Consider the following 27,246-nt stretch of genomic DNA (forward strand, 5'->3'; position numbering starts at 1 on the left):
GCCTCCTCCCTCCCTCCTCCTGGCTTCTCCCTGCCCTGCCTAGAGGAGGAAGGGGGCTGGGCTTTGTTGAGCTGCCGTTGGCTGAGTGCAATTTTAAGCAGCCCCTCTCCAGAGCCAGCCCTTTCGCACCACTCATCTTCCCTTCGCTGCCGCCAGTGCCTGCTGCTTGCAAGACACAGGTAATCAGCCACCGGGGCTCATGGTGCTCTTGCATCCCCCCCCCCAATACAGTATGGCCCTCCACAAGGTCTGGGGGACAGTGGACCGGCCCCCCTGCTGAAAAAGTTTGCTGACCCCTGGCCTAGGGTGTGGTTGTTTGTTTGTGATTGGCTGTGGTGTACTCTGTTTTCATGTGTGAGTGGGGTGGGTGGGTGTTTTTGAATCAGTTTAGCCATATTGATTTGTATGCTGCTGGTGGATTCTTGTCTTGTTGGGCTGTGTACGTGATAAAAAGGAGCCATACCGGGGTGAAGGTGTCTTCTTCCATTTGACCCTGTGTCAGTTTCAGTTTATTGGTTAGTTTTTCTAATATGACTGTTTCCCATACTATTTGGTACCATTGGTCCATGCTTACCCCCACTGGACCTTTCTGACTTGCATCCTACTTATTTGATTCCCTATGCCTCAAGAGTAGTCATTTGTTCACCCCAATCCTCACTCTGCCAACAACTCAGCTCTCAAAATTACTACTTGTTGGCTCCACAGATTAGCTACCCATCGTTTACTCATGAATAACAAGATGTGACAAATGACTGAGCAGCTGAGATAAAACCATCCCTGTAATGGGGGCAACCTGTAAGTGGGCAAGAGGGGGAGAAAGAACAGATGCATTGTGCAAAAAGAGAATGTGGGAACTCTTAAGAAACTATCCCTAAAACAAAGTGAATGTAAACCGAAGGCCTCAGTGTTCAGAAGAAAGGTTTCTAATATGCCCAGCGTAGCTACTTCTTCCATCACTTTCTATCACACTTCCCTCCTCCCTCATATCCTCTCTGTTACCTCTGTGCTACTTACAAAGGCTTCCTCCTGCTCCACACCACCATTTTCTTCAAAATTACGTGGAAATGCAAAGAGCGATCATGCTCTTTGGAACTACCAGATGGATGACGTTGTTTTGCATAACATACCGGTATGTTATGCAAAACAACGTCATCCATCTGCACAATTTATTCTCAACACAGAATCATGGCTCCCTTGGTGCAAGGATATAAACAGTCCAGCAACTAGGGTACTTCATTTGTAAGCGGAATGGATCCCCCCTTCTCCCACCCACCCCCAACGAAACTAAAATGAAGTCTGCATGCAATAGCTGCTGCTCTGTATTGCAACATAAATCTTCTCGCGCCTTAAGGGACACAAGCGTTTGGTACCTGACTGGTTCAAGAACGCAATATATTTCATTAATTGCTGAAAAGTCCACGGGCTTTTGTCTTAATTAAAGCTCAATTTCTTGCAGTGGATAAATAATGGCACACTACACTTATGCAAATAGTATTTACTTTCCAGCCAATTAGTGCAAAACCCGCTGAATTATTAAAGTGCATAATTGGCTGCTTGCATGGATTGTGCTCCTTCCCCTTTCTTATGGCACTGCTTTTTGCCTACTTCTCCTATGCTTACTCTTAATTGCATCATTAAATCAAGCTGTACACAGAAAATGAAAGCTTTGATATAGCTCGCCCCTGCGTGCTACAATCGAAGCAGGTAGAAAACCCCAGCTGTTCATTACCTTGATGTTACGATGCTAAGAGTGTTTTCGTGCCACCAATGCAGCCCTTAAGCACGGACACTAACACTATGCATAGCCTTGAATAATCAAAGGTGGCATCCCAGCACAATGAACTCCTGGAAAATACTACTTTTTGTTTTGAGCCCTGGGAAAGAAAAACCCACACTGATCTCAATAGGCTGCATCAGGGAAGAAAGGTTTAAATCATTTAAATTAATTTTTAGGACACACCTTTTTTCTGTAATTTAAAGTTACCTTAAAACATTTTTGTGTACTGCTGTGTTTTAATTGTTGTAACTCATCCTAGAACCTTAGAGTATAAGGTTGGTAATAAAATGTAATAAATAATAACTTTCCCCTTTCCACCTGCTGTGATTCTGAAAATTACCTGCCCTCCCACGCCCACTGATGCTATTTGCTTTTTTTTTTTTTAAAGGGCTTAACATAGTGTTTAGTTTGGTCCAGTCTGGAATAAAATAACTATGTGCATCACAGAGAAACTACCCCTGGCATCTTCCCAGAGTGGAAATGTGCTTCCTTCTGCTCCTAAAGTACTAGAAGGTGGAAAGGGGGTTTCTTGTCTTCCTGGCCACAGGTTCTTTGGGTCTGGTGCCACAGAGCTGGCATTGGAGCCAACTTCAGCCCTGAAGGCTTGCCAGGGCTGGGAGTTGTAGAGCTTTGCTTCCTTTTAAACAACTAATGGAGAAAGCAGCGGGACTCTTACTAGCAGTACAGTGGTGCCTCTGGTTACGTACTTAATTCGTTCCGGAGGTCCATTCTTAACCTGAAACTGTTCTTAACCTGAAGCACCACTTTAGCTAATGGGGCCTCCTGCTGCTGCCGTGCCGCCATCGTGCGATTTCTGTTCTCATCCTGAAGCAAAGTTCTTAACCTGAAGCACTATTTCTGGGTTAGCGGAGTCTGTAACCTGAAGCGTACGTAACCCGAGGTACCACTGTACATGTGAAAAGGATCTTGCTTCAGGAGTCAACAGGTGATAAGCCTGGTGGACCACAAGATTAACATGAGTCCACAGTGTGATGCAGCAGGGGGGAAAGCCAATTCTATTCTAGATCAAAGAAAGTCACAGTACCACTCTATTTTGCCTTGGTCAGACCACACCTGGAATACTCTGTCCAATTCTGGGCACCACAATTTAAGGAGGATATTGGCAAGCTGGATTTTATGCAGAGCAGGGCATCCAAGATGATCAGGGGTCTGGAAACCAAGCCTTATGAGGAACGGTTGAGGGAATTGGGTATGTTTAGGCTGGAAAAAAGGAGACAGAGAGGAGATACAACAGCCATCTTCAAATATCTCAAGGGTTGTCACATAGAAGGGGGAACAAACTTCTTTTCTCCTGTTCTGGAGGATAGAGCTCGAACCAATGGCTTCAAGTTACAAGAAAGGAGATTCCAAGTAAACATTAGGAAGAACTTTATGATGGTAAGAGCTGTTCGACAGTTGAACGGACTCCCTTGGGAGGTTGTGGACTCTCCTTCCTTGGAGGTTTTTAAGCAGAGGTTGGATGGCCATATGTCATGAATGCTTTAGCTGAGATTCCTGCAATGCTGGGGACTGGACTATTTGACCCTTGGGGTCCCTTTCCATCTCTACAATTCCATGACTCTATGATTCTTTGATTCTAGCAAGGAAAAGTCAATTTATGGTGCAACAATGCACCGAAAGGCAGAAATTAGAGAATACAAGGAATACTGCATAAAGTGAACCCCAACAAATGCCCACACAGCTGCAAACAGCGCAGCTTTCCGTGAAGCACAAAGCAACCAACACTCCACTAGGCTTGCCATTTCTCCTAAAACAGATGAAGATGAGTTGTAAAAGATAAAGGGAAGTGGGATGGATGGGAGAGAAGCTGTAAGGAACTGACTTGTAACAGAGGGAGGGTACAGATACTGGGAGTGCTGGAGAGAAAAAACCAGAGGGTGGCGGACAGGGGCAGAGAGAGGATGATCTGGAGAGATAATGGGAGAGAGAAGATAAAGACAAAGCTGTTCCACCCACAAAGCTGCCTTTGTCAGCCTCAACAAAGCCGCCTTTCTTGGCACTCCATGTTTCTTGTGTCAGGGCTGAGTGGGCTGGAGGGGGATTCCCTGGAATTCACCCTCAGAGGACTTCACAGGGCAGCGCGCAAGCTCTCCACCGCCTCATTTATTTTTGCAAGGCAAGCTTTGGTGCTAAGCCAGGGAAGATCAGAAAAGGTTGCTAAAATTAGGTTCTAAGAACTGTTATGGGTTTAATTTATGCCCCCTTCCCAAACATGATTTCTGGTATAGCTAGCTTGACTGAGGTGTGGCAAAACTGAGAACAACTGAAAATGAACTTAACCAGGGGATGAGTAATCACCCTCTTTTGTACCGGCAGGTAAAACGCATTTGCTGACTTTTAAGACACTGTGAAATCAGTTCCCACCACACGTGACGATACATCGATCAGAAGCCTATCTGTTTGGCTAGCTATATGAAGCCGAAATGCAGCAGTTACAAAATACCACAACAAACAGCCACAGCTCCCAACTCTGCCATCCACGAAAGATGTAGCACAAAGCAGCCAATGCCGCTCTGCATATCTCATAAGAAACAAAACTAAACCACTTCACCAAATCAGAACACACACACAAAAATACTAAGGGCTCCCCTTAGCAACTACAAAACACAGTAACAACGTTGAAATTTAACATGCACTTGCTACAGACTAGCAGTACTTCTAACACAGTGGTGGCCAAACCTGGCCTTCCAGCTGTTTTGGGACAACAATTCCCATCGTCCCTGGCCACTGGTCCTGTTAGCTAGGGATGCTGGGAGTTGGTAGTCCAAAAAGAGCTGGAGGGCCAAGTTTGGCCACCACTGCTAACACAACAAACAGTATTTACTGGCCACAGCACACACACACATCACAAATAGCACCTTCAAGGGCAAATACAATAGCACTTAGGGGAGTGATTTACGGCAGGAAACCAAGTATAGGCCTCTGACTGAGGGCATGGCATTGGATTAGGCCAGGCATAGGCAAACTCGGCCTTCCAGATGTTTTCGGACTACAATTCCCATCATCCCTGACCACTGGTCCTGTTAGCTAGGGATGATGGGAGTTGTCGTCCCAAAACATCTGGAGGGCTGAGTTTGCCTATGCCTGGATTAGGCTCCCTGGTCTGATTAGGTTTCAAAATAAAGGTGAAAAGGCTAAGCACACTTTTTTTGAAAGCACGATTAACAAAGCATGTACAGTGGTACCTCTGGATACGAACGGGATCTGTTCCGGAGCCCCATTCGCATCCTGAAGCAAACGCAACCCACGACTTGCTGCTTCCGCGCATGACATCATTTTGACCATCTGCGCATGTGCGAGCGGCAAAACCCGGAAGTAACACATTCCGTTACTTCCGGGTCACCGCGGAACGCAACCTGAAAAAGCTCAACCTGAGGTATGACTGTAGTTTGTCACCAAAACAACAAAGAGTTAAGCAGGAAGTATTGAGACTTGTCCACACCTGAGTTTATTGTGTGTTTGCAGCACTTTGCATTCCAAATTAAATTGCACTGCCCACATAATGTTACCCTCTGAGCAATACCACTCTCAATCCTTTCCCCCTTGGGTTTGATACAGAGGATAACCCTTTCGATTGGGGGAAATTGGGTGCCAAACTACTGCATTTCAGGTTGCAGACTATTTGTTTCACTGTTCTGGGGCGGGTGGAGAAAGGGCTAAGCCCTACACAAATCTGGAGGAGTCCCTAAGAAGGTTGGATAACCCTTTGCACGCCTCCTTCTGGCAACTCCTGCAGCCAAGTTGGTGCCAAATGTATTGTTCTGCTTCCCTTTGGACCACATCAGAGAGGCTGAGGCGCATCGATCTTGCGCCCTGGGGAGGTCATTTCGGTGCATTCGGTGCATAGAGGCGCAATCCATTGTCTCTTGAGACAGGCGCATGCCAACAAGCTTCATTGTATTTTTTTTTTCATTCACCACTGTGATAATTGCATTATTGCAGAGCAGTATAAAAATCATATTGTTTACAGATCAGCTTTACTTTTTTTAAAAAAATGTGCTTGCTCTATTTCTGGCCTTCTACTTTTTTACTTGTTTGTTTGATAAATTGATGTTGCCCTCTTCTTCCATCTGGTGTTTGGGAAGCAAAGAACCAAGCAGAAACCTGCAGGTCCTAACATCTGTTACACTTTTGACTATTTTAATTAGGCTGAAGCTAAATTAAGAAGGGATATCTTCAGTTTTCTTTTCTCTGTTACCTACCACAAGCCTTTGGGGTTAACACGGGGAATAAACTAAAATGAACATCTGAGTTCATTCAGCTGCTTGTTAAATTGGCTTTGACTCAACACCTGAGAAGTAGGACAGAGGTAAGTCCTATGGCAGAGCTTTCCAAACTGTGTGCTGCAACACGTTAGTGTGTTGGCTGCAGTGTGTAGGTGTGTCACGTGAACATTCCCCGTGCTCTTCCCGAGGCTGGAAAGGGGTTAGTTCACTAAGTAAAACTGAATTAAGGTAAAGGTAAAGGTACCCCTGCCCGTACGGGCCAGTCTTGACAGACTCTGGGGTTGTGCGCCCATCTCACTTAAGAGGCCAGGGCTGTCCGGAGACACTTCCGGGTCACGTGGCCAGCGTGACATCGCTGCTCTGGCCAGAGCCAGAGCCAGAGCCGCACACGGAAACGCCGTTTACCTTCCCGCTGGTAAGCGATCCCTATTTATCTACTTGCACCTGGAGGTGCTTTCGAACTGCTAGGTTGGCAGGCGCTGGGACCGAGCAGCGGGAGCGCACCCCGCCGCAGGGATTCGAACCGCCGACCTTTCGATCGGCAAGCCCTAGGCGCTGAGGCTTTAACCCACAGCGCCACCTGCGTAAAACTGAATTACTGTGTGGCAAAGGGATGCATGTCACCTACAAGTGTGTCACCAACATGAAAAGTTTAGAAAGCTCTGTCCTATGGAATAACCTTCATTTTCTGCACATCTAAGTCTTGTATCTAAGTTAAATACCTGAAGCATGAGGGAGTTGGTAATTCTCAGATGACTCTGCGGGGCTCTGCGACAGCCCATGCCAGCGACCGGATTCCTCCGCTGAGACACCCAAAGGCGCCTGCATGCCTCACCCAGCCACCCAGAGCTGCAGAGGAGTGGCCTAGGAAGAGTGTGGGTGGGCTGGCTCCTAACCAGAGTGGGGAGGAATGTTTTCTGCGCCCCACTGGGCCTGTGCCCCTAGAGGTGGTCAACCCCTAGGTACTCCAATGGACACTGGAGACCGGAACCGAGTTAGGTGCTCTCCTTCTGAATAGCATCCCTGTGGGATGAAGACTATGGAAGGGGCGCTCTGGGGGAGGGTGTGAGCATCTTATTTTGTAAATACAACCCTGCTTTTTCACAAGGCAGCTTGAAACATTAAAAAAAAAGACAATACAATACAATACACAATAAAAATGCAATAAATAAGAGGAAGCCAAAAGAAACAGGAGCAACCATCAGCCACAGCGGAATGAGAATTTAATATTTTGGTTCTGTGTTCATTTTCAGATTTCCGCTCCCCTCACCCCCTTCATATTCCCTGTGGGGAGGGGAGAGAAAAAGACAAGGACAGGTGGCTTGGCCCTTGGTGAGATTTCTGAATAAGCGTGATTAAAACCAGGCTGCTAGTCTCCTTTGGAATGCGAGCTGACATAGCTAGCAAAGAACAGCCTTGGAGGAGAAACTCAGCAAGATTACATAAACAGGAATATTTGGTTATTGTTTTGTGCTCCTTTTATAGCATCCCATAAACAAGAGTCTACACTGGTGTATATTGGGAGAGGAAGTAGAGCAGACAAACCATAAAGTGGTGGGGGGAATAGTGGTTGGGTAAGAATTAAGTTACACAAACGAGGCTTTGAAGAGCATCTTTATTAGGCAGTATCTCCTAAGATACAAACTGGCTGCTAGCCTAATCAACAGACAGCAGTTGTGTGTTAAGCACTTCAAAAAACGCTGCTTAAAGACCTGGAGGAGCACTTCCTAAGAATATCACTTTGATATTTGGCCACCAAATATGCAACAGGAAGGGCCATAAAAGCTGTTTCAGCCCCCAGGTGGACCAACCGCTGCCAGCAACTCTATGTGATTATTTTCACCTAGTGTGTGCTCTGTGGCAGGAGACCAAGCATGAGGCAATGTTTTTGTTTGCCAGGAGGGTTAGATAAACCACACTCAGTCCTTAAGCACAGCTTGGTTCCTGTCAATCTTGAACTATTCCAGATCCAGACAAAACAGTGCTCATTTGCCAAAAGGCAGCCCTAGAAACCTTTCAGCCGAGCCGTAACCATGTGTACTTGCAACTAAGGGTGACTTGATTCAAGGTGGCTTTATATAACGTTCATCTTCTTAAATCTCACTGAAGACACATACAGCACAATTCTATGTATGCTTACTTAGAAGCATGCCTCACTGTATACCCAGGTTAGGTGTACTTAGGATTGCAGTCTTTAATACTTAGGATTGCGGTCGTTAATACCTATGCAGAACTACATGCATTTGTTCATTCTGTTCTTATTCATTCAATGGGCTCTTGAAGCACCTTTGGCCAAGGCACAGTCTGACCCTCTCCTTTGGTAATCCTCATAGAACTCCAGCCCAATGGTTGCCATTAATTTGATTCTGAATTGATTTTAGAATGAATTGATTTCAGAATGTATTTCAATTACCGGTAATGGATTGTGATTTTATGTAAACTGTGTTACTTTTGCTGCTGTTAGCCACTCTGAGCTCGGCTTTGGCTGGGGAGAGCGGGATATAAATAAAATTTTATTATTATTTATTAATAGCTCAAGTAATGCAAGGAAATCCTAATTAAAATAGGCAATTGACCGTCATTTTTAGTAGCAACAGAATCAACAAGTTTTCAGCCAAACATGCACAAACTTACAGAACTATAAGCACCTCGTCTAGGCCACAAAAGCTCTGCTGAAGACAAATCTCTTTTGCTCCTTTTTGTATTTAAAAAACTCCCTACAAACAAGTTTGCCAGGCACATTCCTCTTGGGAAGGAGTTCCCTATGGAAGACATCAATAAAGAGATAGCCCTGATCTAGCAACCACCAAATGCGTAAGTTTTAATATCCCCAACTGCTCCCTAAAGGATTTACCATAAAACTCAGCCCAGCAAACTAAAATTAGCCTGGATGGCCAACATTCTAAAGAACAGGTCACTGGATAAACAGCTGTGCAAACTCTGGCCATTTATCTCCAGCCTGCAGCAACTGAAACTCATCTAAACAACTGCAAAAGGGAGAAGCCATGGACGCTTCCCGGGACTGTTATACAATACAGTATGCTGCAGCGTCCAAATCGGAGCCAGATGTGAACAATTTTATAGGCAAAGTGCCACGCAAATATATTGCAGAGGGCCACCAAGTACTCGTTCCTTCCAGCACAAAGCCGATTTACTTTGTGTTCTTCGGCTACCCAGAAAAAGATGACAATAAGCCAGTGCAATGGTAGCCAAGAGAGTGAGTCACTGCTTTTGCTGCTCCCGAGCCAGCTCTAAAATGAGTTCCAGCCCACATTCAATCAAATTAGCCCCAAATTCTTCCCCACCTGCATTCCTGTTGCCGTCCCTGCTGCTTCACCGACTGCAATCAATGGAGGGGGTTCTCTAGGGGTTATCACAGCAATCATTTGATCAGGCTGGATGGCTCAATTGGTGGAGCATGAGACTCTTCATCCCAGGTGGGCGAAAGATTCCTGCATTGCAGGGGGTTGGGCTAGATGACCCTTGTGGGCCCTCCCTACTCTATAATTCAATATTTTAGGTGTATGGCAGGTGGGTGTGGTTTGGGGGAAATGGCCCCATGGGCCAACCTGGGACATGTGCTGGGCCTAATTTGGCCTGCATGCCACAGGTTCCCCACCCATGTCAGAGCAGCTTAGGTTTCAGATCTGTTAAAATTCTTGGCTTCCATTAATACACCAGCCTCCCTAGTATTATATATGCATATTTAACTGATATGAAAACTGTAAATAACTGAAAGGATATATTTCTCCGTGTCCCTCATTAGCATTATTCTCACTTTAATCAATGGATCTGTGGGCAGAATGAGCTACTGCTCCATAAAGATTTGGGCAAAAACTCTCACAGCGCAAGAAGATGGGAGAGTTGGAAAAAAAAATCTGCACCCCTGCTTCTTTATTCTGAAGCTTTCTCCACTGATGAACGGCGCCTGCCAACAGAGACTTCGTAAGAAGCACTTGAAATTTCTGTAAATAAATAACACCCAGATAAAATCAAACTTTGGAACAGTTTATTTGTATTCATTTATGCGGGGGGACTTGGGAGAGCAGTCCTGTACTCCAACGCCAGGGGAGGGAGATGCAGCCACGACTCCTGAACACGATGAAAGAAACACCCTGACCTCAACAGAAGCATCGCCAACGTCCGCAGCAAGACTGCCAGTGCGCCCAGCAATCATAGCCACTCCAAAAGGCAAAAAGGGAACACCTACTACTCAGTCACAATCAAGCCATGTGGGCACTGCTTAGCAATCCGGAGGCATGAGACAGGGCACAAACAGCCCTTTCTGTCCTCTCCCCTGGCAGCCCATGTGATCAACCCCTCCTGCTATTTTGCCTTTCCCTTTGTGCTCTCTCTCTGCCACCAATTCTTCCACCACTCCTAAATGACCACCCCATACAGCACAGCCACACCACTTGTGCTTGCTGCCCCCTCACAGTAAAACCAGCCTGAGTCAGCACAGCATGGAGGGGCCACCAGCCTGGAAAGCATCCACCTTGCTATCCACTCCCCCTCTCAGAGGCTAGCAGAGCAAAGGTCAAAGGGGTCCCTGGCAAGAAAGAAGCAAGGTCATGTGGCGAAGTCATAGCTTTTATTGGTGGAGGAAATCCCAAGAAAAAAAGGTACACAGGTGTAGGGCCGGCAGCCAATCTCTGTGGTAGGGCTCCTGTGCCCTTGGTGCAGTGGCTCTCCAAAGGGCGGACGGTAGCCACGTCCCTCATGGCTCCAGCACTATGTTGTGAGCACCTTTGCATGTGTCACGCAGCCGTCAAAGCTGCCTGGGAGCATCCTGGCCACTAGTGCTGGTCACAAGGTATGTCTCCCATCCTAGTCTGCACAAAGCAGCGTGTGGGAGAAGGTCCTGTGGAAGGGGAGGCAGAGCTCAAAACAGGCAATAGTAGCAGCCTTGGATGCACAATAGATAAATGCATGGAGGTGAGAGAGAAAAGGAAGCAAGGGCCCCCTGAGTGCTCATGCGTCAGTCTACAGTGACTGGGGTCCCATTTGCCCTCAGGGGCTGCAGTGGACCCCTGGAAGCATGGCATGACAACAGCTTGTTCTACTCCACCATGCATCTTGCAAGGCCAAAATAATGGTGAGTGTTTTGGCTGGAACTGGCTGGAATGGACTGCCTCGCATTCACCGACAGAGAGCGTGCCAGCAGGGAGTGGGGTGGGTGAACACTTGCCCCATGTAGCAGATGCCGCTCCGAGCTGTTCAGGAGAACAGCGCTGCAGCTGCGCAGCTTGGGCGAGAGACAATATTCACACGGAGCAAGGGGCATACGATTGCAGCAGATACGCTTTTTGCTGAACGTTCCCCCCCGCCGCCCCGCTTCCTTTGCTTACCTGTGTGGGGTGCTCTGTCCCTTCATTCCCAGCTCTGGCAGTGGGACTGTTGGCTGTTGGGAGTCCCAAACAGAGGTGCCTGTTGGGGTTCTAGGCAGAGAAGTGTTAGCAATGTGCTCCAGTGTCATCTCTAGAGAGAGACGTTGCTTGGTGCAGTGCTTCCTTTTTTTATTACTGGGAGGGGAGGCACACAATCTGAGACAAGAGCCAGCAATGGACTCTGTTGCCAGGTGCTCCTTTGCTGTGCAAAGAAGTGCTCCTCCTCCCTGTTTACTCATCACAACGGTTATCATCTAAGTGCTCCTAACCTGGGGCCAGGCATATATACAAAGGAACACCGTAAGCTCCCTTGCACTGAGTCAGGCCAGTTGTTCCGTCTAGCTCAGCGCCGTCCTTACTGGAAGGCTCTCCAGGGTTTCAGGCAAGAGTCTCCCCCAGGCCTACTTGGAGATGCTGGGGATTGAACCCAGGACCTTCTGCACACAAAGCAGATGCTCTACCACTGAGCTGTGGCCCTTCCCCTATGCATTGTTTATTTATTTGCTCTGTTATGTATACCCCATCTTTCATTCAAGGGAAGGCACAAGTCTGTCTCTTCCCCGGTTCCACCCACCGCGTCTTCACCCTCTTTCTGATGCTACATTGGCACAGTTGCTTTGGCACAGAAGGATAAGGTGCCATAGTGTTGCCCCAGGGTATTCGCACAGTTCTGCTAGTTCCCTCCAGGTGTTCTATACCCATCAGCCCCAGCCAGCACAGCTGGGTCACATTCTGCAGGCATAGGGGCCTTTGTGCCATATTCTTGTAGCCTTTTATAGCCAGCATTAGCTATTGCACCCTCGCTTATCCATTCACAGGGGAGTTTTTAACCACATTTGCTTCTCATTTGTTTGGTACTGTCCACGATAAACTCCAGAGATATGCTCTGAAGAAAAATGACTTCAGGAGGTATAGTTGCTAATGGAAGATAATCCTGCCTTAATACACCCATTTGAATTCAGTCCATGATCCACTCCCGGTCACAATAAACATCCCTTGCTCACAATCAGATACAATGCTGGTAAGAAACCAGCCGCTTTAATAGGGTGAAGAATAAGACCTCGGAGAATGGGGCAGTCTTTCATTCAGAACATCTCTGTGAAATCATGAATCAAAGACACACAGGGTTTGTTTGATAGATGAGGTCACACTGAGCAAGAAAAGGGATGGGAGAGCAGCTTCCCAGCTCAGGGACACCACATAGCAATTATCTATACTTTCATGAATTAAAAAGTTGTTATGTTCCAGCATTTTAGTTTCACCTTTTAAAAAAAAAAAAAAGTAAATTACAGTATGTTTTCCAAACTGTAGTTCACACACATTTAATTAAATGTCTGGATTAAAGGTGTTTTATTCAGCTTCATATTATTCTACCAGCAACATTAAAGCCACACACCTGTCATAACTCCCTCTCCTTCACTTTGATGCACTAGACTAGAGCATGTCTGTGCGATGGGGAGGGGGACAGCATAAATTTAGCTTTCAACCTGCATTTCCCCCTAAAATAGCAACTTGGGGGCTATGTGCATGATTTTCAAGGGGAAATGCTCCCGCTTCTGCTAGAACCACTATCCATATCCAAATGGCCCCCGTCTTTGCTTTATTATTATTATGATTATTATGATTATGATTATTATTATTATTATTATTATTAGGGAGGGACGCGGGTGGCACTGTGGGTAAAAGCCTCAATGCCTAGGGCTTGCCGATCGAAAGGTCGGCGGTTCGAATCCCCGTGGCGGGGTGCGCTCCTGTTGCTCGGTCCCAGCGCCTGCCAACCTAGCAGTTCGAAAGCACCTCCGGGTGCAAGTAGATAAATAGGGACCGCTTACTGGCGGGAAGGTAAACGGTGTTTCCGTGTGCTGCGCTGGCTCGCCAGATGCAGCTTGTCACGCTGGCCACGTGACCCAGAAGTGTCTCCGGACAGCGCTGGCCCCCGGCCTCTTAAGTGAGATGGGCACACAACCCCAGAGTCGGACACGACTGGCCCGTACGGGCAGGGGTACCTTTACCTTTACCTTTATTATTATTAGAGAGGTGACCCCAGTTCTCTAATGACTCATCTAGTTGGATTTCATAGATACAGAAAGGTGCATTTAACTTCCAAACATTTTCATTGTGTGGCAGACAATAATGTTTTTGTTTCCGTTTGAAACAGGCCTGTGTGAAATACCTAAAAAAATCTTTATAGCCTGTGTTCTTGTGTCTAATATTAACATTATCTTCATAAGTCTAGCCATGACTGTTTCAAAAGAAAACCAGGCAAGGAGAATATAATTCCACCCCGCCTAAAGAATCTGTTTAAAATTCTGCCGGAAGCTTATCTTAAAAGAGCCATCAATCGACTCGCCAGGCTAAAGAATGAGAAAATGGAAATGGAAACGCATATAAAACCCATAAAGCCAAGGGAAAGAAACTGAACTGGGAAACCTTAATATTTTTTTCTTCCTACAACCCTACCCCAGAAGTTTTTCTGCTCTAGGGAATGGAAATTTGCTGAACTAGTGAGCAGACACAAAAGAAGTTCCACTTGGAACTGCAAGCTGATTCACACGTGACATTCAGAAACATGTGTTGGTAGCATTTGTGAAATGAATTGCCAGTGTTTATTTTGGGACAAGTATATACTTGAAGATCATGCATATCACCCTTCCCAAATAACAAGTGTACATTCTGCCCACCTGCCCTTATACGAAGATCATGGCTGTTTAGCAAAACCATCAAAAATAAGGCAAACCTAAACAGGGAAAGGCACAAATATTGTACAAAATGAATTAAAAGTGAGGTTGACTTCAGCTGCTGATCCAGGAAGTCTTTCTGGAAAGGGCTATTTTTCACATCATTGTTGGCTGAGGCGGCAGATTATTTATCTCTCATTTCAGTAAATGGGTTTATAACTGGATTGCAGCTTTAAAAGCCATCATTCCTCCCTTGGCATGTACTATGGTAAGATCCCATAGAACAAAGCATCTTGCACTGTCCTGTGTGGTACCTATAGAGTCATTTCAGCAAAATATACCCAAGCAGTGAGCAGGAAAAGGACTGTGTCCCATCTCTGCACAACACTGCGCATGATCATACACATTCAGTGCATAGGCAGTCATAGAGCATTCAATCAGTACTCTGCATTTTGGAGTTCAGTCCTTGCATTGACTTTTCAAATTCATTAACCATATACAGTGGTACCTCGGGTTAAGTACTTAATTCGTTCCGGAGGTCCGTTCTTAACCTGAAACTGTTCTTAACCTGAAGAACCACTTTAGCTAATGGGGTCTCCTGCTGCTGCCGTGCCGCCAGAGCATGATTTCTGTTCTCATCCTGAAGCAAAGTTCTTAACCCGAGGTACTATTTCTGAGTTAGCAGAGTCTGTAACCTGAAGTGTATGTAACCCGAGATACCACTGTACTCCATTCACATGAGCATCTGTGCTACTCCTTGCACTCGTGTGCAGCACCATGTGTCAACAGCCTTATCATCTTCTCCCAAAAAGTAGGAGCACCATTCAGACAGCGCTACTCCGCTACACCAACCCCAAGGGTCATGAGAAGCAGCCCAGAGGAAACTACAAAACTGGCAGGCATGCAACTGAGCAAGGTGAGGTAGGTGTAAAAAAGGATACAGTGTGCATTGCCAGGACCAATCGTTGCTCCTTGTAAGTCGGTGCATGCTATAAATAAAGCGTGTGTGCTTCAGAGAGACAGAACATCCTTTTCACACATCCTTAGGTACCCAGAAGACGCATCAGGTCCGCCTGCTAATCTGCGCCTTGCAGAGCAGCCCTTTAGAGCTGTGATCCCGAACATCCTTCCGATTTATATTCCCTTTGCAATCCAAGGAAACTTTCGCGGGGTTCTCAGGATCCGAGGCTGCGAGACCACATGACACTGAAGAAGCCGTGTCCCCCTCACCCGCATCTTTGCAAACTCCCCATCCCAGCCAAAAACAGATCGCTAGTGTTTCATGACCGACGAGCATGCAGAAGACAATGCAAATTACAGTAGTGGAGAAATACATAAAATGCATTGAAAATAATAATAATGCATATTTTAAAAATGCCTCTTTTTTGAAGGCTTTACCTCACGTTCGCAAACTTCCCTCGGGCAGCGCCGCGCCTGCCCGTTTTTCTGTGGAGACGTGGCTCCCTCTTGGAAACCTGAGCCTGAGCCGCCGCTGCTGCCGCCGCCGCCTCTTCTTCCTCCTCTCGCTCCTCCGCAGCCGGGACGGATCGGAAGCGCCCCGCGGCGAAGTCCCCGCCGGGCCCGGAGGAGGAGGAGGAGGCGCGCGCCGGGCGGCTTCCCCTCGCGGCCGCTTTCAAAGGCGGCTCGTCGGCGTCGCTGCCCACGAAGAGGTAGAGCAGCAGCAGGAGCGCCAGGCAGAGCGCCAGGGCCACCACTTTGCAGTAGAGTTTCATTGTGCGCCGGGCGGCGGCGGCGGCGGCGGCGGCAGCCTCAGAGGCTCAGCCGCGCCAAAGGGGAGACGCCGCCTCGCCGCTCGTCGCCATGCCGCCCGCCCGCCCGACGACAAGCTGCCTCCAGCCTGGGCATCTTCTAAAGCGCCTTCCTCGCCGCTCGGGGCATTCCTGGAAGCGCGCGCGCGAAAGCGAGTGAGAGAGAGTTGGCGGCGCGCAGCGCCACACTAAGGCTGCGATTGCGGCGGCCGAGAGAGGGAAGGGGGTGGGAGGGAGGAGCGAGAGGGTCGCCCCTACCGTAAAGTGCGGAATAGCACATCTTCCAATAATCCGAAAGGAAAAGCCTCTCCGAATTTGCCGCTTGCTTCCCCCTCCAACATCCCGCAACCGGTTAGTTAGTTAGGCACTGATGAAAATCACAGAAGAGACTGCATATCTGTTACTGTTTACTATTGGATTCTAATGGCTTACTGAATTTATTATTGCTTTATTTGGTATAAATTGATTGTTTTGAAGTTTTTGTGACTTTTTATATTGGGTCTGTTGTCTTTGTCCATGGAGTTTTCTTGGCAGGGATACTGGAGTGGCTTGCCGGTTCCTCCTCCAGGTGGATCACGTTTGGTCAAAACTCTCCACTATGACCTGTTCATCTTGGGTGCCCTGCTCGGCATAGTTCATAGCTTCTCTGAGTTCTTCAAGCCCCTTCGCCACGGCAAGGCAGTGATCCATGAAGGGGATCACTGAGCGCTCACTGGAAGGGCAGATTGTGAAGCTGAGGCTCCAGTACTTTGGCCACCTCATGAGAAGAGAAGACTCCCTGGAGAAGACCCTGATGTTGGGAAAGATGGAGGGCACAAGGAGAAGGGGGCGACAGAGGACGAGATGGTTGGATAGTGTTTTCGAGGTTACCAGCATGAGTCTGACCAAGCTGCGGGGGGCAGTGGAGGACAGGAGTGCCTGGCGTGCTCTGGTCCATGGGGTCACGAAGAGTCTTGACACGACTAAACGACTAAACAACAACAACAAATATTGGGTCTGATTGTTACTATAAATGTTTGTTGTTGTTGTTGTTGTTGTTGTTGTTGTTGTTACTATTAGTAGTAGTAGTGTTGGAAACCGCCCAGAGTGGCTGGGGCAACCCAGCCAGATGGGTGGGGTATAAATAAAATATTATTATTATTATTATTATTAGTTAGTTAGTTAGTGGCAGAATGGGGATTCAAGAGGACCTTAACAGGTTGGAGAACTGGGCCAAAACCAACAAAAAATAATTTCAATAGGTTCAAATGTCAGGTTCTACACTTAAACTTGAAGAATCATGGGCATAGCCAGGATTTTCGTTGGGGGACTCAGCTTTGTATTTTTAGTGATTTTTATTTATTTAGCTGGGACGCAGGTGGCGCTAAAGGTTAAAGCCTCAGCGCCTAGGACTTGACGATCGAAAGGTCGGCGGTTCGAATCCCTGCGGCGGGGTGCGCTCCCGCTGCTCGGTCCCAGCGCCTGCCAACCTAGCAGTTCGAAAGCACCTCCGGGTGCAAGTAGATAAATAGGGACCGCTTACCGGCGGGAAGGTAAACGGCGTTTCCGTGTGCGGCTCTGGCTCGCCAGAGCAGCGATGTCACGCTGGCCACGTGACCCGGAAGTGTCTCCGGACAGCGCTGGCCCCTGGCCTCTTAAGTGAGATGGGCGCACAACCCCAGAGTCTGTCAAGACTGGCCCGTACGGGCAGGGGTACCTTTACCTTTACCTATTTATTTAGCTGCCCCTCCCTGCCCCCCTGGCTACGCCCATGGGAAGAATCAGCTGCACAGATATTAGATGGCTTACCAGTAGTAGATGTGAAAAGGATTTAGGGGTCTTAGAAGACCAAAGTTTTAACATGAGGCCATAGTGTGATGCAGCAGCAAAAAAGGCTAATGCTAGTCTAGGTTGTATCAACAGAAGTATAGTGTCCCCATCAAGGGAAGTTATTCTGCCTTAGACCCCACCTGGAGTACAGTGTCTAGTTCTGGGTGTCCATAAGGATATGGAAAAGCTGGAGATTGTGCAGAGGAGGGCAACGAAGATGATCAAGAATCTGGAAACCAAGCCCTATGAGGAATGGTTGAGGGAGTTGGGTATATTTAGCCTGGATACAAGGAGACTAAGTGGAGATTATCATAGACATCTTCAAATATTCTAAATGATATTTGAATATCACATAGAAGTTGGAGCAAGCTTGTTTTCTCTTGCTGTGGAGGGTAGGACCTGAACCAGTGGCTTCAAGTTACAAGAAAGGAGATTCCAACTAAACATCAGGAAGAACTTTCCGCAATATCTTGTGAGAGTTCCTCAAGATCTCACCAGAAGCTGCCATCACTACTAGATCTCTTTGCTTCTTTGATGGTGGCACCTGCGGCAGGAGGCCACCCCTTGGCATTCTGCCGCCCAAGGCGGCTGCCTCAGTCTGCCTCATGGGCAGGCTGGACCTGGCTAGTAGCCACTAATAGTACCCTTATCCTTATATCTACAGTATTTGTCCTTTAAAGCTATTCAGCATAGTGCCTGCTAATCTTGTGGTCCAATCATCATCAGTGTACACCATGCCTGTGGTGATCCAATCACTACCTCTTGTGGGAACAAATTCCATAGTTTAATTATGCACTGTGTTAAGAAGTTATTTTGTCTGTCCTGAATCTTCCAACATTCGCCTTCCCTGGATGTCTCTGACTTCTAGTATAGTCGTACCTTGGTTCTCAAATGGAATCTATTCCGGAAGTCCATACAACTTCTGAAAACGTTCGAAAACCAAGACATGGCTTCCGATTGGCTGCAGGAGCTTCCTGCACTCAACCGGAAGCCGCAGAAGCCGCGTCGGACGTTCGGCTTCCAAAAAAAGTTCGCAAACTGGAACACTCATTCGGGAGCCAAAACATTAGAGTCACAAGGCATTCGAAAACCAAGATATGGCTGTATTATGAAATGGAGAGCAAATCTCCTCTCTATTCACAGTTTGTGTGACTACTGTATTCCCATTTTACAAATAAAAGGCCGAAGCTGAGCGATACTAATTTACCTCATAGCAACACCTAACAAAAGCAGGATTTGCACACTGACAAGAAAGAACATAATAACTGGTTTGCTGGATCAGATCATCTGGTCCAACACTCAGAAACAGGGCATGATAGTCTCTGTAGCTATATAATATGATTCATTATATGATTCATGTAATTTCTACAGCTCAATAGCAGGCAACACATTGCAATATAACTCTTGTTGCAAACTTTCACTCTCGTTTCTTTCATTAAATAATCTATTCCTTTAAGCATCTTGAGAATTTGGGCTCTATATAGGATGAAGGCCTTGCTTCAGCATTTCCTAAAATTACAATTTAGGGCCCTGCATTTTTTTGGCTCAAAGGGTTATGCCCAGTCTAGTCCAGTGTCCTGTCTGGTGGTTAAATCTGGTTCAGAGAATTTAGTACATCTGGGCTCTTTCCAGTAACTTGCTGCATTACTCAGAGAAGCTGAGCATATGATTTGCTCAAGTGAACTATGATAATTAATCCTCCTTGGAAGAACTACAAGATGAGAACATGCAACAGTGAGTTGTCAGTAGAGTTACCAGTAACCAGGGGAAAACCCACCCTTTCCAGTTTGGGTGTATTTCCCCTCATCTTTCTCAAAGAGAGAGAACAAAGGTCATCCCCACATGCAGGAAAGCTCTCTGTTGACAAAAGCAAAGGCCCTCAATTCCATCCACTGCAACAGTTGGCCAAATGTTCATGTGCATTTTTGCCTTCCAAGATATATGCTGAGCACACCAAACAGCTACTGCCCACAGCAATCCTAAAAAGAAGAGTGGGAATAACCTACACTCACAGTCCCTGCAGGCTCCCCATACTCACAGGCAGAGGCGGGGATTTCCCCACCCCCAGCCTGGGGGCCACATTGCTCTCTGAAAAACTTTCCAGGGGCCACATGCCAATCCCTTTGTGCAATAGGCTGCTTTCCACATACCCTTTACTCTCCTCCATTGAGGCAAACAAGATCAGCGTTCCAGGATGCAATCCGGTCAGGCAAAAACATACAAGCAAGGCTGGTGAGGGAGTGTGGCCTGTGGAGAATCCCAGGGACCTGAGGGCCAAGACCTGATGTTTCCCATTCTTTCCTACAAAGAACAAAAGCATGAGCAGTAAGTAGCACAACACTTCCGTGGCCCTACTCTGTCTTCTCTTTCCCCTCCTCACAAACCCCCTGCTATGAAGTGACTATTTGCTTCAATAGCTGCTGAGTCATTGTGCACAGGATTGTGCTGTAAAAAACCACAGGAGTTGAATCTGCTCATGCAGAGACCACTCCTGTCTCCTTTGAAAGCGCTGGTAGGCTAGTGCAAGCATGAAGTCTTTGCCCCACAAATACTTTGTAATAATTTGGACATTTTTTTCTGCACACATGCACAGAAGAAGAGAAGAAGAAGAGTTTGGATTTGATATCCTGCCTTTCACTCCCTTTAAGGAGTCTCAAAGCGGCTAACATTCTCCTTTCCCTTCCTCCCCCACAACAAACACTCTGTGAGGTGAGTGGGGCTGAGAGACTTCAAAGAAGTGTGACTAGCCCAAGGTCACCCAGCAGCTGCATGTGGAGGAGCAGAGACGCAAACCCGGTTCCCCAGATTACGAGACTACCGCTCTTAACCACTACACCACACTGCAAAGTATGCACAGGCATACTTTTTCCGTTTTTCCATACTGCTTCCTGAAAGGGATGCCAGCAAGCCTGAGTGCTGCGTAAAAGCAGAGGGCTTAAATATCACCCACTCGAGCGGATTGCGATGAATAACCTAGGCTGGCACATGCATGATTTGAAGGGTGTAGGTTGTACCCAATGTAAGTCCTACTCAGAGTAGACCCGCTGAAATTAAACTAACATGACTAACTCACATCCATTCATTTCACTGGATCTGCTCTGTGTAGAACTTATCTGAATACAGCCATTATGTTGCACAAACCTGCCTTAGGACAAAAGAAATTTTATCGCTCTCTCTGAACTAGATTCCATTTGTCTCAGTGGTGACATTTTTAAAGGAAGGAGCTTGGCCTGATAGTTATGAATCTGCCCTGTCCAAAAAGAGCACTGAAATGTCTTCCTCTTTCTGTAAGGGGCAACTGATTTATGGGGGAGGGGTGCTGACTGTTGCGTCTTTTTGTTTTTATGTGTCTTGAAGAATGCTTGGCCAGCATTGTCTGGAAAGCTAACTAAAACCAGATGTTTCTCTCTGTAAACAAAGCAAACCAAGTTCACGCCCAGTATAAACATAACGTGATTCAAGTGGGATCTTTGCATGTAGTATGGTGAATTGCATAGGATACCGTATTTCTCGTCCCATAGGACGCACCTAGTTTTTTGGGGGGGAAATAAAGGAAAAAATTTTCCCCTTTATTTCCCCTCCAAAACCAGGTCGGGGAAACCAAACCAGGTCGGGGAACAGCGGTATGGCGGCGCTCCGCCTCCCCGCTGTCCCCCGAGCTTGTGGGGCTGGCCGATGTCTGCCCGAAGCGTGGGGTGCTCTGCTTCAGTGCGCCCCACGCTCCATGCAGCAGGCTGCTATCCGCAGCCTAGGGAGCCCTGCGAGAACTCCCGCAGGGCTCCCCAGGCTGCGGATATCTGCCTGGCGCGCGGGGCACTCTGCTTCAGGGCGCCCGCGCACCGGACAGCAGGCCGCTATCTGCAGCCTAGGGAGCCCTGCGGGAACTCCCGCAGGCTCCCCAGGCTTGCTGATAGCTTCCTGAAGCCTGGAGAGCGAGAGGGGTCGGTGCGCACCGACCCCTCTTGCTCTCCAAGCTTCAGCGAAAGCCTGTATTCGCCCCATAGGACGCACACAGATTTCCCCTTCATTTTTGGAGGGGAAAAAGTGTGTCCTATAGGGCGAAAAATACGGTACTTTTCATCTCTTTTTGCATCTGTACATTGCATACCGTCTTCATTTAGTGATCTCCCGTATCTGGGAAAACCAGCGATGACGTCACTTGCATTTTCATTTACACACTGCATATGCATTCAATAGACTGTGCAAATACTTTTAATCTGACAGCAGAGCATATGAGTCCCCTGTATCCAGGTATTAATTGATTATTGTGTGGATCAGAGGAAGGAAACCTGTGACCTTCCAAATATTGCTGGACTATATATCCCACCATCTCTGACGATTGGCCGTGCTGACTGGGACTGATGTGAGTTGGAGTTCAGCAACAACTGAAGGGTTCTCCACCCTTGCTGTCGAAGTAAGGCGACCATAAATCCACCACTGTGAGTTCTAAAAAGTTTGGGATCCAGTGTCTTGTTGTCACAGCTGGAACAGGTTAATGGAGACTCCCAGGTTAGTGGATAAACCGACTTCATCCAGTGCACAAGATACAATGGGTGATATCCAACATCAGTCATATTCAGAATAGACCCACAGAGATTAATGGACTTAAATTTATTTTCCTGTGATTTAAAGGGGTCTGCTCTGAGTATGGCTAACATTGGATAATAACAAAGTAGAAACACATACTGGAAATTAAAAGAAAATAAAGTTCACCGCAGAACTTTGCCAGAACAGAAAATTATTTACCAAATGGCAGGGATATGTGCGTTCAAATTAACTGAATGGGACAAATTATTCCACAATATGGATGCAGCCACTGTGAAGGTTCTTTGTCCTTTTCTCCCAGCTACTCATTCTTCCACCAGAGGCACAGAGAAGGGCAACTCCATTTGCAATGTATATCAGTGGTTAAATGTTGTTTCTTAGTACACAGGTTTGATTCATTAGCACCTTAAAAAAATTCTGAAGGGATTCGCAATTCACGTTTGACACAGAGCTGCCAACTGAGCAGAAAAAGTACTTTGACCTGCTCCTGTGCCTTCAACTGCTACTTGTACTAGTAAGTGGAGCTTTTAATAACATGGAAATAAGCAACATCAGCTGCTAATGCCTGCAGATCAAGCTATCAGGGTCACGACAAGAGTTTGCAGGAATAATTCCCCTACCTGAAAAGTAAAATAAAACATGCATTAATTGTTTCAAAGCAAAGTATGCCAACTTCTCTGGTTTGTGGATTACAGCCAATAACATAAAACAGGTGAAGTGATGTAACATCAGCCTAGTTACAAATTGACAGTAATGATCTTATCATTGTCAGAAACAGGATGGGAAAAAGTATTTAACATGGGAATCAGTCCAGTGTAAAAGGCATTAGTGATACATCATTTTTTTAAAGCAGCTGATAAAGATGATTGATCCCATAATTAGGTTGTTAGTCTATTACTGCAGAGGCATAAGATGAGAAATATATGACTTTCTCATGTCACCACAAAAATATAGGACATTACACTGAATTGGCAGCTCCCACTGAAAATGGCAGCTGCGTTTAGCTCCCTCTTCCCCCTCCATAACAGAGATGGGAATCTGTGGGCCTTCAAAGGTGGTAGGACTGCAACTCACATCATCCCTGATAGGCTGTGGTAGATAGGACTTAGGACAGGATACCCATTTTCTGATATCACAACATGGTTTATTTCCTTTCTTCAGCTCCATGTTATGAGGTCAGGACATGAATACAGTGGTACCTTGGGTTACAGATGCTTCAGGTTACAGACTCCGCTAACCCAGAAATAGTACCTCAGGTTAAGAACTTTGCAGGAGGCCCATTAGCTAAAGTGGTATCTCAGGTTAAGAACAGTTTCAGGTTAAGAACGGACCTCTGGAATGAATTAAGCTCTTAACCTGAGGTACCACTGTACCAAAAGGGTGTTCCTGAGTAGCATGAGAGGAATCAATTCCCTGCCTGTAGGGATGCCTGATGGCTGGGAGTACTGAGCTTGCTGCTGGCTGGCCCAGTGGCATAACATGGGTTGCCTGCACCCGGGGCTGCGCAGAGGGGAGGTGGGGCGAGGGAGGGAAACGCATGGAGTCTGCATATGGATTCAACACCTACTGGCGTCGTCTGTGTCACCCAAATTGCAGCCACAGAGATAAGAAAAAAAAAGAGCTGCTCTGTTGTCTGGAGAGGCCACTTCCTGGATCGCATGGAGAAGCTGTTTCCAATTGGGCCCACCAAGGGAAGCGCACAGCTGTATTTAGGCAGCACTGGGTGCTTCCACTAACAATTTTGTGGCTGGAGCACACACACACACTGTGGCACCCCCCCATACTACACCACTGGGCTGGCCCACCGGCGCTGCTGGAGTGGGGGCACAGGAGCACAGTCTTGTGTGTGTGTGGTGTTGCCAGGGGTGTTTTGGGGTCACTTCACTGTTGCTGCAGGCCCATTGGCTTCTTCTGTATGTGGGCGGCATGTAGTGGCTGCAGAATTTCCAGGGAAATTGAATGCATGTATGCTGTTTTTGTAATTCCTGGCAATGAGTGTTTCCTCCTCCTTCCTGACTTCAGAACACATTGAATATGGTGGCCCTTTGGCTGGGGAAGCTGTTTTGTACCCCCCACCCACACAGTGTGAATATTGGATAGCTCTGTTAGTTAAAAGTTAAGCATAGAATTGGGCTATAAATATTATGGCAAGTGAATGAAAATAACTTATTTCAGAGCTTGTAGGGCAGCGGCTGAAGAAGGAGCAAAAAGGGGTTTCTCCTGTGTGTGTTTCTTGTGGCTGATTAGCTGTTCTCCCTGTGCAAAGGTCAGAGGGGGCAGGGTTTCTTGTAGGGCAGCGGCGCGCACAATTTTATCTATCTTTAGATTTAGGGGAGCTAGTCTCAAACGTTTGTTGGGGGAGACCTAGGGTTTTTTGGGGGGGAGTTACCTGTCCTGTCTGCACGCTTCTTATGATGGAGGACCACTGTAGCCAGCCCCAACGACACATTCTCAAGATGGAGAGTGAGGGAACAGCTGCAGTCGCCTGCGGTTCCTGCACAATGTTTGCCATCTTGCCAAAGGTTGCAGGCAGCTTTACCTGCAGCAATTGCATGTTGATTGCCCTCTTAAAAGACAAAGTCCAGCAACTGGAGGAAAGTGTGGCTACGCTCCAAAGAATTAGAGAGCTGGAGCTCTTCTTGGAAGCAACAGAGCACACCGTCTCCACCAAGGAGGAGACAGGGGACTCCCCTGAGAAGGAGGCTAGTTCACCAACACAGGAGCCAGATATATGGAGAAACTCAAAGAAGTAGGAGGCCCAGGGTTCGCTCTGATTGTTTAGAAATACACAATCGCTTTGAGGTCCTCTCCCCTAGAATGGAAGACAAAGAGCAGACTCCATTTGAGGATCTCTCCCTCGTTACAGTCGATCAGGTATATGAAGACGAGCAGCAAAGTCAGTCCTCAGGGAATGTGCAGGCGACCTTGGAACGGACAGATCACGGAAGAACCCCGACCAAACCTAAGAGGAGGCGTGTAGTGGTGATAGGGGATTCCCTACTGAGGGGAACAGAAGCAGTGATCTGTGGGCCTGACAAGATGTCTCGGGAAGTGTGCTGTCTCCCCGGGGCTAAGATCCAAGATATAACTGAACGACTGCAAGGAATCATAAAACCCACTGACAAATACCCCTTCCTCTTGGTTCATGTGGGAACCAATGACACTGCAAGCAATAGCCTCCAGAAGATCAAAAGAGACTATGAGGCTCTGGGCAGGAAATTGAAGGAATTAAATGCACAAATTGTCATCTCATCTGTCCTCCCAGTTGAACGACGTGGCCCAGGGAGAGAGAGAAAAATAGTGGAAGTGAACAGCTGGCTTCGCAAATGGTGTAAACAGGAACGGTTTGGATTCTTAGATCACGGACTGCAGTTTCTTGAAGATGGACTTCTGGCAAGCGTTGGGCTGCACCTCACAACGGTTGGGAGGAATGTTTTTGCCAAAAATCTCAGAAACCTCATCAGGAGGGCTTTAAACTGACTAATGTGGGGAAGGAAGACAGTGCTCCTGAAGGTAGAAGTCTATCAATTGATGAACATGATCATCCAAATGTCATAGACCAAATGGAGCAAACAGCACGCAGACCTAGTGGTGGGAGGAAAAAATCCTTAAATAAGAGACACGGGGGAATGATTAATGGACTTCAATGTCTGTACACTAATGCGCAAAGCATGGGTAATAAACAAGATGAGCTTGAGCTCTTGGTACAGCAAACTAAATATGACATAATAGGCATCACTGAAACCTGGTGGGATAAGTCCCACGACTGGAATGTAATAATGGAGGGTTACAATCTATTTCAGAGAAACAGACCAGACAAGAAAGGAGGAGGAGTGGCGTTATATGTCAGGGATGTGTATACCTGTGAAGAGATCCAAGATTTAGAACCTCAAAGCCAAAGTGAGAGCATTTGGGTCAAAATTAAGGGAGAGATGAATAACAGGGACCTCATTGTGGGAGTTTACTATAGATCCCCAAGCCAAACGGAGGACATAGATGATGCCTTCCTGGAACAGATGGCCAAGCATGCAAAAGGAAGGGAGATAGTAGTAATGGGGGACTTCAATTACCCAGATATTTGCTGGATGTCAAACTCAGCCAAGAGCATAAGGTCAAACAGATTCCTCACTGGCCTTGCAGACAACTTCATTGTCCAGAAAGTGGGAGAAGCAACAAGAGGAACAGCCATTTTAGATCTGGTCCTAACCAATGTTGATGACCTGGTTAGTGGGGTAGAAGTGGAAGGATCATTAGGCGTGAGTGATCATGCTCTTCTGAAGTTTACTATACAGCGGAAAGGAGCAGCCAAGCATATTAGGACTCAATTTCTTGACTTTAAGAAAGCTGACTTCATAAAACTTAGGGAAGTGCTGGGTGAGATCCCATGGACAGTAATACTAAAAGGAAAGGGAGTTCATGATGGCTGGGAGTTTGTTAAGAGGGAGATAGTAAAAGCACAACTTCAGGCAATACCAATGAGACGGAAACATGGAAGGTGCCTAAAGAAGCCAGGGTGGCTATCTAAAGAACTTTTAACTGAGTTAAGATTAAAAAAGGATGTGTACAAAAAATGGAAAAGGGGGGAAACCACCAAAGAGGAATTCAAACAAATAGCCAGCACGTGTAGACACAAAGTCAGAAAAGCTAAAGCACAGAATGAACTCAGGCTTGCTAGAGAGGTTAAAAGCAACAAAAAAGGCTTTTATGGGTATGTTCGTAGCAAAAGGAAGAACAAAGAAACAGTGGGGTCACTCAGAGGAGAAGATGGTGAAATGCAAACAGGGGACACAGAAAGGGCTGAACTCCTCAATGCCTTCTTTGCCTCAGTCTTCTCCAATAAAGAAAACAATGCCCGACCTGAAGAATTTAGAGCAAATGATTCAGCAGAGGAAACACAGCCCAGAATAACTAAGGAGATAGTACAAGAATACTTGGCTAGTTTAGATGTATTCAAGTCTCCAGGGCCAGATGAACTGCATCCAAGAGTATTAAAAGAACTGGCAGATGTGATCTCAGAACCACTGGCAGTCATCT

General features: G+C 46.9%; 1 protein-coding gene and 1 long non-coding RNA gene across 2 annotated transcripts in view; both read right to left on the reverse strand.

Annotated features, from left to right (window-relative positions):
• GXYLT2 (glucoside xylosyltransferase 2) overlaps positions 1 to 16,054 on the reverse strand; it is a 33,563-nt gene extending 17,509 nt beyond the window's left edge. Inside the window, exon 1 of the mRNA XM_079963666.1 lies at positions 15,488 to 16,054. Within this exon, the coding sequence (XP_079819792.1) occupies positions 15,488 to 15,822 (335 nt within the window). The 5' untranslated portion in view covers positions 15,823 to 16,054. The remainder of the gene's footprint in view (positions 1 to 15,487) is intronic.
• On the reverse strand, positions 10,597 to 11,429 carry LOC307209250. Its single transcript, XR_013835476.1, has 2 exons — positions 11,373 to 11,429; positions 10,597 to 10,885 (listed from the first exon to the last, which is right to left on the reverse strand). It is a non-coding gene; the product is annotated as an uncharacterized lncRNA (long non-coding RNA).
• Positions 16,055 to 27,246: the final 11,192 nt, after the last annotated feature.

Source organism: Podarcis cretensis, assembly GCF_951804945.1.
Source record: "Podarcis cretensis genome assembly, chromosome: 2".
Taxonomy (NCBI): Eukaryota; Metazoa; Chordata; class Lepidosauria; order Squamata; family Lacertidae; genus Podarcis; species Podarcis cretensis.